Source organism: Mixophyes fleayi, chromosome 8 (genome assembly GCF_038048845.1).
Source record: "Mixophyes fleayi isolate aMixFle1 chromosome 8, aMixFle1.hap1, whole genome shotgun sequence".
NCBI classification, from domain to species: domain Eukaryota; kingdom Metazoa; phylum Chordata; class Amphibia; order Anura; family Limnodynastidae; genus Mixophyes; species Mixophyes fleayi.
In genome coordinates this window covers 95934569-95947901 of record NC_134409.1, presented here as the reverse complement: position 1 = coordinate 95947901, position 13333 = coordinate 95934569, and the positions used below count along the sequence as shown (strand labels likewise).

At 42.9% G+C, this 13333-nt stretch overlaps 1 protein-coding gene across 1 annotated transcript in view; it reads left to right on the top strand.

The window, feature by feature from the left end:
• The window catches only part of PICK1 (protein interacting with PRKCA 1), a 92245-nt gene extending 79675 nt beyond the window's left edge, over positions 1-12570 (top strand). Inside the window, exons 12-13 of the mRNA XM_075182907.1 lie at positions 817-961; positions 11431-12570. Of these exons, the coding sequence (XP_075039008.1) occupies positions 817-961; positions 11431-11651 (366 nt within the window). The 3' untranslated portion in view covers positions 11652-12570. The remainder of the gene's footprint in view (positions 1-816; positions 962-11430) is intronic.
• Positions 12571-13333: the final 763 nt, after the last annotated feature.

Below are 13333 nucleotides of genomic sequence, written 5' to 3'. Positions count from 1 at the left end.
TCCCTGCCCCATTGGAGCTTACAGTCTAAATTCCCTAACATACACAGACAGACAGAGAGAGAGAGACTAGGGTCAATTTGATAGCAGCCAATTAACCTACCAGTATGTTTTTGGCGTGTGGGAGGAAACTGGAGCACCCGGAGGAAACCCACGCAAACATGGGGAGAACATACAAACTCCCCACAGATAAGGCCATGGTCTGCAATTAATGACCCCAGTGCTGTGAGGCAGAAGTGGCCACTTGGCCACCGTTGTATTCAGGGCCAATTCGGCATTCCTAGTAATGTTGTTTCACAGTTTCATATAAATCAAGAAATAGTTCTCCCTTCTTTAGGCCCAAGGCCAAAAGTGAAGAAAGAGAGCAGAAATTCTACAACCTTGATATGACAGCCATAGGAATCTACCTACACAGGACAAAAGTACACAAGCGAATGAAGCCGTTGTTTTTGCTGATGAAAGGGACAAGCAGCCACAAAGGCATCCATTGCAAGATGAATGAGATCATGTTTACAACAAGCCTATAAGTTTAAATATATTGCTTGTGAAAACAAGATACATCCTTAGATACCTTCCAGGTATGTGTTCTTTTCTTGTCCTGACTCTGGAAAAGGAGGATTTAACCCACTGATGTGTGCTGTCATGGAAACCTGATAATCTGGTACATAATCCTCCATTTACTAAGTACATTTAGGTGCAATTAGAATGTTTTCACAGAACCGTTTAGTACTTTTAATGAAAAGAAGCAAACCAAGGGTTATGCTGAAATATAACAAAAACACTTTCCTGTTCGCTGTGCAAATAATGTCTGTTTTTCAGGCACTGGGAGAACCTTTGTATCGTGTTAGTACTGGAAATTATGAGTATCGGTTAATCTTGCGCTGTCGTCAGGAAGCGCGCACTCGTTTCGCTAAGATGAGAAAAGATGTTTTGGAAAAGATAGAGCTCCTAGATCAGAAACATGGTAAGTGTATGAATTAATATCCGACATGATTGGCTCTGAAATGAGAACTAGGGATACCGCTTGATGTAGCAAGTTAGAATATCCCTGAATTCCAGGGCATCTGTTACCACAATGAAGAAGTGGCTAGTATGTGAAATAAAGTTATGAAGGTATTACTTTCAAACTGCTGGTATTCGCAAAAATGAGCAGTCAAGGATGACTAATAATAATAATTTATAATTATTTATAAGGCGCCTTATAGATTCCAAAGCACCCGAAACAGAGGCAAGTAACAAATAGATGAGTGTAGTAATGCTATGGGGGCACTCGCACGAAGTGCAGCAAAATACATGACGGGACGTACAAGGGAGTCACAGCGGACAGACATGGGACAATGGGTAGAAAGGACCCTGCCTGCGAGAGCTTGCATTCTAGAGGGAGGAGTGGTGAGAGACGGTAGGATCAACTGGAAGAAAGAAGGTGATGGATAGAATGGTTAGGTGGTGGTAGGATAGGCAAACTTAAAAAGGTGAGTTTTATTTAGTGAGCGTTTCAAGGACTGAAGGTTGGGGGAGAATCAAGTGAGATGGAGTAGAGAGTTCCAAAGAATGGAGGCAGTATGGTGGAAGTCTTGGAGGTGAGCATGGGAGGAGGTAGTTAGTGGTGAATTGAGGCAGAGCGGAGTGGCCGGGTAGCTATGTACCTCGAGACAACTTCAGAGATGTAAGGGGGAGAAGCGTTGGTAATGGTTTGTAAGTGAGGGTAAGTAGCTGTAACTGAATTCTGAAACTGATAGGTAGCCAATGAAGGAATTTGCACAGAAGAGTAGCGGAATAGGTGTAGCAGGAGAGGAAGATGAGCCTAGCCGTAGCATTCTGTATGGATTGAAGGCCAAAAATGTGAGATTCAGGAAGGCCAGTGAGAAGGAGGTGGCAATAGTCAAGAAGAGAAATGATGAGTGAATGGACCAGGATTTTGGTTGCTTCCAGAGAGAGCCAAGGACGGATATTTGTAATGTTACGGAGAAGGAATTGACAGGATTTAGTGAGGGACTGGATATAGGGGGTAAAGCTAAGGACTGAGTCAGGGGAGACTCCAAGACAGCAGGCTTGGGTGACAGGAGAGAGAGCGATGTTGTCAACTAAGATAGAGATATTGGAAGGCACAGCAACATTGGCAGAAGGAAAGATGATGAGCCTAGATTTGGAGATGTTGAGTTTCAGGAAGTACTGTGACATGCATGTAGTTACCGCAGAGAGACAGCTAGATACATGGGTTAGAAAGCCGGGAGAGAAATCAGGGGAGGAAAGATAAATTTGCGTGTCATCAGCATAGAGGTGGTATTGGAGACCAAATGATTGAATGAGTTCACTAAGTAAGGTGGTGTAGAGAGAGAAGAGCTGAGGGCCAAAGACAGAGCCGTGTGGGACTCAATAGAAAGGGGAAGGCATGGGGGGGTGTTGAAAGCAGACATGCTAAAAGAACGGCAAGAGAGATAGGAGGCAAACCAGGAGGAGGCTGTTTCGCGAATATATAGGGAGTGAAGGGTGGTGAAGAGAATAATCGACTGTGTCAAAAGCAGCAGAGAGGTCGAGGAGGACGAGAAGGGAAAAGTGATCTTTGGACTTAGTTGAGAGTAAGTTGTTTGTTACTTTAGTGAGGGCAGTTTTGGTTGAGTGAATAGGATGGAAACCAGACTGGAGAGGGTCAAGAAGAGAGAAAGTTGGTCAAACGATTGAAGACAAGTTGTTTGAGAATTTTAGAAGCAAAAGGAAGCATAGTGGGGCAATAGTTGGAGAGAGAGAATGAATCAAGGAAAGATTTCTTGAGAATAGGGGAGTTGAGAGCATGCTTGAAGACCGAGGGGAAGATACCAGTGGAGATAGAGAGGTTAAAGATGTGAGAAACGTGAGGTTAAACAGCTGAGCAAGGTGACAACAGGCATTGAGAGAGAGAGAGCACGGATAGAGAGGACAGGTTGTAGACAAAGAGAAGGAGAGGATCTCTCTGGCACAGTTACAGGAGGGTAGGAGCCAAGACAAAGGAGGTATGGCAGAGTGAGTGATGGAGTGAACCGGTGGGGGGAGGTAAGTCTGACAAGAACAGATATCAATGTGGATACACTCAATTTTGTCTTTTGAAGTAAGTGACGAAGTCAAAAGCTGTGATGGACAAGGGGGGAGGATACAGTAGAGAGTTAATGGTAGCAAAGTGATGTCTGGGTTTATTGGACAGGGAGGAGATGAGGGATGTGAAATAGGTTTGTTTGGCTAGAAAGAGGGCGTAATAGGAGGAAAGGATTAATTTATAATGGGTGAAGTCAGCAATGGAGCAGGATTTCATCCATTGGCGTTCAGAGGAGCAGGAGCACTTTTGGAGGAGACAAGGAAGAGGGTAGTGCCAGGTTTTGGGTTTAGATTGGTGGGGACGAAGAAGGGGTGGGTGGCGGCGGCTGCTGTAGTATCAAGAGCAACAGACAGCGTGCAGTTGTAGAGAGCGACCGCAGCATTGGGGCATGATATGGAAGAAATGGTAACGAGTAAGGGTTCAAGGGGGGATGCAAAGATGATAGGGTCAATGCTGTTGATGGGAACGCAGTATGCGAGCAACTTTGGGTGGGAGACAGGGGTCAAGGGGTTAGGTGAGGATAAAGGAAAGGAGATTGTGGTCAGAGACGGGAAAGACTGATTTGGAGAAGTTGGAGAAGGCACAGAGATGGGAGAACACTAGGTCCAGGGAGTGACCATCACCGTGGGTGGTGGAAGTTGTTCAGTGGGAGAGTCCATAGGAGGAAATGAGAGTTAGGAGGCAGAGGTAGTAATAGGAGAGTCGGTAGGGATGTTAAACTCCCCAATAATAATAGTGGGAAGCTCAAAAGAGAGGAAATGGGGAAAGTCAGGCAGCAAAGTTATCAAGAAATTGGGAGGAAGGGCCAGGGAGGCGATGGATAACAGCAACACGAAGGTGAAGAGGAGGAAAGAGTGAACATCAAAGGAGAAGGGGAGGGAGGGTTCAGGGAAATAACACCGAAGATGTAGCCAGGACACAGTAGGACACCTACACCACCTTCTTGGCGGTCCCCAGGACAGACAGTATGGGAGGAAGAGAGACCCCCGTGGGAGAGTGCAGAACGGTTAGCAGTATCAGAGGGGGAGATCCACTTTCAGTAAGGGCCAGAAGACCAAAGGAATGGGAGAGGAAGACGTCCTGAATGGGAGTGAGTTTGTTGCAGACAGATCTTGTGTTCCAGAGTGCGCAGGACAGGGGAAGGTGAGGAAAGATGGGAATAAGGTTGGCGGGATTGGATGTTCGAGGGGGACATATGTGGTGGAAGGGGGAGCGATAGTGGATAGATGGGATAGGCTTGAGTCTGTAGTATGGAGTAATGATGTGGGGAGCCATGTGGGGAAGTAGGTGGAAGTGATGATTGGAGAGTAATAAGGTAAAGGAGATGTGTTAATTGAGACCTTGCAGAGTCATGAAATAGGAGAGTGGGCCAATGTCCAGTCCAGATCCAGTTCGAACTCTTACAACTCATCATATTAGTGATGGATGAAAGGCAAAGCCTTGAGTGGGCTATAGAATACAATGCATTAATTAGATAAGAGACTGAAACAGCTGTTACAGGGGGAGGGAATGGCTGAGCAATTAGAACAGCATGCTGGTTCTACAGAGGGGATGATGCAGGGAAATAAACTGACAGATAAAACAAATTTTCTTGAGGCGCGAAAGAAAAATGCTCATAGTTCAAAACAGAGTTCTAGAGATGTGAAGCTTGCAGCCCCCTCCACTGCAAGTGTATTCTTTGCTATACAAGATTGTGTCTGCTCAATACATATTTGTTACAAATTTATACAGAGGCCAGTGTGTGACTAAACCCCCAAAAATAGCACATTACAAAGACAGTCAAAAATGATTTAACAATAAATTAAAAATCAAGTAACAGAAAGCACCTCAGATTTGTAGGATTATGACTTTCTGTAGCAGTGGTATTGGTTAACATGTTCTTCTACTTTTATCTCCGTTATAACATCGCATTAAGCTATTTAAATTCACTTGTAGCTAAACACACTTGGTAATGCAGCCACACTGACTTACAGCCATAGTACACTAATCAGTGGTTAAACACATCTGATCACTGACAAATGGCATACATCACCACATACCAAACAATGTGCCAAAAGCACACTTTTATATAATTGTTTGTTTTTTTTAAAAGCTAAATATCTGCTTAACAATCCCTGATTTGTGTGTATTTATCTGCTGTAATGTACAGGGACTTTTCTTTTCTTTTATCTTATCCTAAGCACTATGGAAACATTAGAAGTTCCAATGTATTAAATGAAACTCTACTCTAACTCTAGAAATGGATGTTTATTGCACACAAGTAAATATTTTGTGGTCCTACATACCCTAAGTTGGAGGTGCCTGTTATATCTTATCTGTTATGCACTGCTAAATGATTTGTCATAATCTTTAAGCGTTTCTTAATCATATATCACTATATAGTTGCTACATAGACCACTGCAAAGCTTTTACTTACTGTTAATATCTATCAAGTACAAACAGAACAGATAAGATAATGTCCACAGAACATATTACTGTAGGGTTGCAGCACAGCACAGGTTTGAAACCACCATATGTTTTCATTCTCTTAACATCCTATGGAGGAAACTGGAGTCACAATGGGGTACAGAGGAGTGGCTCTTGAATATATATGTCTGCTGCCTATAATTTGCCGTTTCAATTAATTGCTTGTAGGAGATAGGATCGTGCCAAGAAACCTCACTCTTCCACTTCCGTGTGCCAACCCCCATCTCAGATTCTTGCTGATTATGTCCCAGTGGTGGAGGAATATTCTTCTTCTTCACAGGGAGTTGAAGCCCTAGTTCGCTGTGATCCCGGGCCCAGGAGCAGCTACTCGGCTGTCATTGCTGGCCTGCTAGGGACCAGAATTTCGGCCTCTGTTGTAGAGGCCCTCCATATTTTCTGGTTGGGGGCTTGGCAAGAAGAAGCAGAATCTAAAAAGGCTCCAGAGCTAGACTATCTTGTCTCTGTTGCCATAAGGTTAGAGAGCTCTCTTGTCCCTTCAAGTACTCCCAGGCCCCCCCCCCCCTCCCCTTTTTGAAGTCCAGAGCCCAAGCCTCTAGGGCTCAATCTTAAGGAGATTGAGAAGACTAGCAGAAAGGGAATCATCCATGGGCAGCCAAGCACCCACCCTCCAAGCATGCTGATAACCAAACAGTATGACGGGCTGGATGCCCACCTGTTCCTGTACCAGGACAAGTGGATCACATCTTTGGATGCTTGGGTCAGTGCATCACTGGGTCTCCCCTACACAAATTTTTTACCACAAGCTCACCAAGGGAAACTACAAAAAGAATTGCCCTCCGGAAGGTCATTCTGATTCTCCCTTTCTGGAAAGGGAAAGAGGAAGGAGTTTCTATTTCAATCTTTTTTTATCCAGAAACTGGACGGGTCCTTCAGACTAATCCTAAATCTAAAGTTCTACAAGTTTTAAGGTGGAGTCCCTGGGATCTGTAATCGACAGTATGCTGCAGGGTGAGTTCATGGTTTCCATGATCATCATGGATGCCTACCTGTACATTCTGACCTGTGAGTTGCACCAGTGCCTCCTTAGGATTGCTGTACATTCATGGCACTTCCAGTTCAAGGGGCACACTTTTCGGATTGTCATCAGCCCAGAGTGTCTTTACCAAGTTTATCATGGTTACCTTGCTATGGACCAGGGGAATAAATGTGATCAGATACCTGGCAACCTTCTGGGGCTTCTGGCCAGTTCCCCGATATTACTTCTCAAGCATGTCAGAGATGGCCAGGATTCTGGAGTTGCACAGATTGTGATGGTACCAGATTGGTTTTGAACATCAAGAAATCCAGAGGATGGTTTTTCATGGGGTTACTCTTCTACACTCTCCTACAGGTGTCTTTACCGAAGGACAAAATTGTCACGCTTCTGGCAATAAAGTACCTCTTGACCAAGAAGAGGGTGTCTGTCGACTGTTGCATGAGAGATCTGGACAAGATGGTCTCCTCTACCGAGGAAGTGCTCTTCACTCAGTTACAATTGAGGGAGTTCCAGGACTAACTCATCTCAAAGTGGAACAAGTCCCATTTACAGCTGACCTCTCAATGCCTTGCTCTGACTTCCAGAGTGCACCAGTGCCTGCAGTGGGTGCTGAAGAGAAGCAATCTCGCCAGCGGATGTACGTTCACCATATGGAATTTGATCCATCTTACCACGGATGCCAGCCTCGAAGGGATGGGGAGCAATTATCCTCCCAGCAGCGCTTCCAGGGTCGGTGGACGCCAGAGCAGTCCAAGCTCCCGATCAATGTACTGGAGCTGAGGAAAGTGGTACAGAAGGTGTCGTAGGAAAAGCAATAAAGGTGCAATCGACAACGCCAGGGCAGTGGCATATCTGAACTATCAAGGACTCCCCAGGCTATGAGAAAGATGGCTCGCATCATGAAGTCTTCAAGCCACCATAGCCGTGTTCTTACATGGGTGGACAACAGGGAGGCTGCCATCTTGGCACCTAGTGAGTTCAGCAAGGGAAGTTGTCACCCACCTGAAAGTCTTTCAACAGCTGCTGAATCTGTAGGGACAGCTGGATGTTGATCTGATGGTGTCTCCGCTAAACCAGTGGTTAAAGTGGAAATTTAGAAGTGTTGGTATGGAAACTTGAAGTAACTGGATGGAAGCCTAGGGGCTTAGCATCATTTAATATTTTTTATGTGTCCTCTTTATTCCATCACTTCGGCTCTGTGTCTGTCTCTTTCTCCCTCATGTCTTTGTGTTCCCACATCTCTCGCACGTCTCCTTTTTTTTACTTACTTTTCTCTTCATATGTCTTGTTCATCTTTCCATAATATTCCTTATGTGTTTCTTAACCTTTTTCTTGTGTCATCCCTGTGTCCCTTCTCTTCTCCATTATCTGATTCCTTTTTTCTGTCAACTCTCTGCATGCCTCCCTGTGTTCATCCCAGATAACCGCTCCTCTCCCTCTTTACTTGCTCCCTTCTGTGGCTCTGCCGCATGCTTCCCTCACTGTCTTATGCACCCTCTCTACATATACCTGTTTCTGCTCCTATTTTTATTGGGCATACATGATCAGATGGATTTGAAATGTATTTATATTTTATTAGCTTTCATAATGCTGACCTTTGCAAATCTATTTGTCATTACCTAATGGTTAAATTTAAATTTATGAGCTGGTCAATATTAAAAATATATATATAAACCCGCTTGGTTTAAACAGCTTTGTGACATACTATACCTACTGTATGTAGGTTACCTGGTTAATAGATCCAGTCCACTTGTGCCACAGCCAGGGCTCATCTATACCGTCCTGCAGACAGGTGAGTACAGTATGTGATATTCACTTGTAGCCCTGACCAGTGGGACAAAGTGGGGTGAAGACCAGCCCACTTCAAGCACTGGCTAAACCACAAGGTGTTGGAGTACTGAGCCAGATTCAGAGACTCTGGGGCATTGTTTGCAGACGGCATGGTGTTTCCTTGGTTCTTTCCTCTAATCTACCTCTTCCTTCCAGTAGCCATGCTCTCGAAGGTCCTAAAGAAGATCAAAAGAGTAGACATCCATGCAATACTTGTGGACCTGGTCTTGCCCAGGAGGTCTTGGTACTCCACAATGATCGGAATCCTGGATGCTCCTTCATGGAAACTTGTGTTAGGACCAAACCTAAAGGTCCGTTCCAGCATTAACATTTAGCACAGCTATCTTTAACAGGGTGACTATTGAGACTGCTATCCTGTAAGCAAAAGGACTCTTAGACAACGTGCTGCAGTCTATGCTGAGGGTAAGTCTCCACCAAGATTATTTGGAAGGCATACATTTTCTGGTGCGAGCAGAAGAGGTTCCATTTTTTTTTTTTAAGATTCATATCATCTCTCCTTTCTACAGGGGAGCTTGGACTGGAGCCTCTGTTTTCTGAAGGTCCAGGTGTCTGTTTTGCCTTGGGTCCAAACTTTCCTGCAGGGAGTGCAGCATGTACAGCCTCCCTACGTCTCTCCGGTGGTCCCCTGGGACCTTACTCTAGCGCTAAGGGTGCTACAACAGCTTCCTTTTGAGCCTCTGGAGATTGAGGATTTAAAGCATTTGTTCTGGGAAACGGCTTTTTCTCCTGGCGATCTCTGCAGCTTGCATGCTCTCAGACTTGAATACCTTGTCTTGCAGATATCGCTTTCTAGTGTTCCACTAGGATAGGGCAGTGCTCAGGACAAAGCTGTCGTTCCAACCGAAGGTAGTTTTCTGGTCCCACTTGAACCACGACATTGTGGTACTGGATTTTCATCAAGATAGCTTTTTGGCTGGGGATAGCCTGTTAGATGGGCTGCATATGGTGCGTGACTTGTAGATATACATTTAGAGAACCAAGGAGGTCTGCCGTTCTAATGTTATATTGTTTCTGTATGATGCACAGAGGAGAGGGCTAGCCTGCCTCAAAACAAACTATTGCTAGGTGGATTAAGTCTGTGATTTCTCAGGCTCACACCAGCGTGGGTCATCCTAAATGCTTATTCTACCCGCTCTGTGGGTACCTCCTGGGCATCACTGGTGGGTGCTTGCACTAAGCAGCTGTGCAGGGCTTCCACGTAATCGTCTGTGCACACTTGAACCAATAGAATTCGGAAAGACACTTTTGCATCGAGGCGTGCTACTTTTGGTTGCAAGGTTCTGCGTACTGTCAAGGAGTGTTCCCTCCCTTACGGACAGCTTTAGGATGACCCAATTGTGACTCCAGTGTCCCCCATAGGATGTTAGAGAATATGGTATTTTTGGTACATACGTAAAAACCTTTTCTCATAATCACTTATATTCATACTCCCTCCCGCTCACTGCGATCGTCCAACGATCGTCGCCTCTCTTCCCCTCTGATTACCTCCTCTCACGCACGTATCCAAGACTTCTCCCGCGCCGCTCCCCTCCATTGGAACAAGCTCCCCCGCTCCATCAGAACTTCCCCTAATCTGTCCTCTTTCAAACGCACATTAAAAACCCACCTTTTCCTTAAAGCCTTCCAGTCTCATGCCTAAACTCCCACCGGTCGGCTACCTCTCTTTCTCATCCCTTCTTCCCTTCTCCCCTTCCTCGACTCCGTCTCCGTTTCTCCCGTCTCTCCGTCTCATCCATGTGTCTGTCTGTCTTCCCCTCCCTTTAGATTGTTCGCTCCTTTGAGCAGGGCTCTCCTACCTTCTGTTTCCATCACTTTTAACTGCGCTCTCCAGCTACTCAGCTCACCTCCTCTCAGTCCCTCTGCCCTCTGTCTCCTCTCGCTTCTCTCCGCTCCCCTCAGTGACTCTCAACCTGTCATCCGTGCCCATCCTCTTGGGCCATAGTTACCTGCCTATACTCACTTTTCCCCTCCCTCCCTCTGTTTCATGCTGTGCCTGAGCCCCCAGAGTGCTTACTGTTACTTGTACTGTGCTGTTTCACCTTGTACTGTGCCATTGTTTGTCCTTGTACGGCGCTACGGATACTTTGTGGCGCCCTATAAATAAAAATTAATAATAATAATAATCCATGGGGGATGGTTTACGCCCCTTTTGTTCTGTTTTCCTGTGCTTAATGTTTCAGTTCAGGTTGTGTAATAGACCTATTCTCCTCCCTCTTTCGCTCTATTGGTTATTTCACTTGTTGCGCTTATTTTGAGGGCTTTTTTAACTTAAACTGAATATTATAGCTAATTGAGGTATAGAGGGAGAGTTGCTTGCTATTCAAGAATCTTTTTAAAATGCCAGAGCTTCACACCATATCAATACCACATTGTGACTCCAGTGTTCCCCATGGATTACGAGAAAAGGATTTTACGCTTGTACCAAAAATCCTATTTATTTTTATTTAATTTTTAAGTATTGTCTATAAAAAAGTAACTGCTTGATTACACAGAATAAATAATGGTGAGTTGTGAAGCACAAAACAAAACCGACAATGGTAATAATAAATGTATGTAAATAACAGATGTTACTGAATTTTGTAAAAATGTAATGGTTTCATATAAGCAGATATGCTTTCAGTAGAATATGTTATGGAAGCAGCCTTAATTATATTTTTTCAGAACTCTGGAATTGCGGTGGGGTTAAGAATTTCCAATAATTTTGCATGCTACTGCATAAAGGCATTGAATAGTTCTGTATTTGATGTATGTGCTATGCAATGAATCGGACGTTAAATTACCATCACATATTAATAAACGCAAAAACCTAATCTCTTTAGACTTTGCAATGGTAGTTTTACTATTCTATATCAACCATTTATAATAGCAGTTCAGTGACCTCATATTTTATATGTGAAATGTAACTGAGATGTGGAGAACTGTAGGGGTTTGTTGTTCATGATATGACCTAACTAATCGCCCCTTCTAATAGAGAAATGCCAATGTTGTATTCTAATTAAATATGTGTATTAAAATGTGATCTTAAACTGTGTCCTTCTTTCTCTTCAAGTCCAAGATATTGTGTTCCAGCTTCAGCGCTTTGTCTCTGCAATGTCTAAATATGATGACCAGTGCTATGAAGTCCTGAAAGGGGCAGATATATTCCCAATTGAAGTGGATCTGGCCCACACAACGCTTGCTTATGGTCAATGTGATGTATTTACTGATGATGAAGAAGACTTGAAGAAGAGGAAGGAGGAACAAGGGCAGAAACTGATTGATGATGAATAGTCATCCGCATAAAAAAAGATGTGTTCTTGTTTAGTTTGAATGCAATTTTATTTAAGATACAACTTTTACAAATATGTAAAAACAAATAAAAATAAACCACAATGACCTGGAAGTCTGCATTGTTCAAAATGCTTCACACATTACGTTATGTTTTTATTGACTATGTATATATGACATATGGTGGTGGATATTAAAAGGGTCTTTATGTTACTGATAACTGGGGGTTTATGTATTGCATTAAAACATATTCTTAGTAGATACAATGAGCAGCAGAAATACTCACATCTTGTATAAGCTTTAGTAGTATTCTATGTGGAAGCAAACATTGGCATGTAGACATTTCAATTATGGTGCTCAGTACCCTGTCTTTCCATATGGTGTCTTACAAACAGCTGTGAGCAGGCTAGTGTGGGCCTTCCAGAAAGGGCATCATGCAAAAAGAGGGGGTATTACTTAGTTGGATTTGTCATCATGATATAAAGGGGGTGTCTATATATTGGTTGTGACTTCAAACAAATAAGGGGCACCTTTTTCATAAACTTCTATACTAAATATTGATTCCAGCATTGCATTGGAGGCCATGTTTTGCATTCTCTGCTGTGCATTCGTTAAATCAAGAATACCTTTCTTATGATGTTATAGCCAAGTGTATTTTATACTGGATATTTGGGGGATGGGCTTGACTTTCTTTGGGCATTACTATTATTCCTTTGATGTATTTTTTTCTTTGTAAAGGTAAATGGAATAATACATTTAAATGGTCATTTTAATGTATTCTACCCATGGGGAATTTTAAACAACTATGCCACAAATTGGTATTTTTGTAAGTTGGAGCCATAGCTGAAAACTAACGTATGTTGCTTACAAAAGGTCTGATGAGGTTCTATGCTCCTGAAATAAAGTTATGCTTGCAAATTTTTGTGTGTAGTGTTTATTTTAGGTATGACTGTATCTAGAAAAATAATACTACAAAGACATTCATTTTAAACTGCTGGTTTTTTTGCTGACATTCACTTGACCTTGGTACAAAGAAAAATAACTTTACTAGTTTTCCACTAACAGACATTCAACCATTTTTAGTTTCTTTTTTGCCAAGGAATTTGGTTAAACACACCCCAAAATATTACAGCAGCTTTAGGATATAACACATGAAACTTTATTTATTGCCTGAGAATGTTAAATGACCCAAGATGTATGATGCTCCTTTTTAGCTCTAAAAGGCAATTTTTTTTTTCCATTATCCTATAAAAGCCCAATGGTGCCAAAAAACAATTCTTCCAATGTATTTTATAAAGGAACATCATGATTATTTTTGCCTGGGTTTTTTTTGTGCTTTTTTTTTTTTTTTTTTTTAAATAATTATTATTATTATTATTATTATTATTTTTTTTCCTGTATTCACTGAAATATGCTACAAAGTAATGTAAATTGTATTAAATTAATGGAGATGTCCAGTGAGGGCGTATTATGCCCACCTGTGAATACTAAGCATGCAGGGTCGTGATTAATCTCTTGGTGTAAATCATATCGCCCCACCCACTTGACGAGGCGAATACAGTCACTACGTCACAATCCACATCTTCTGTTCATACTTCTCCTACTACTTCTCTTTTCCTATTTTGGTATTAAACACACAAATTTCAGGTAGCTCAGCTGTTGGTGGCCACATTTTTAAAGAGAAA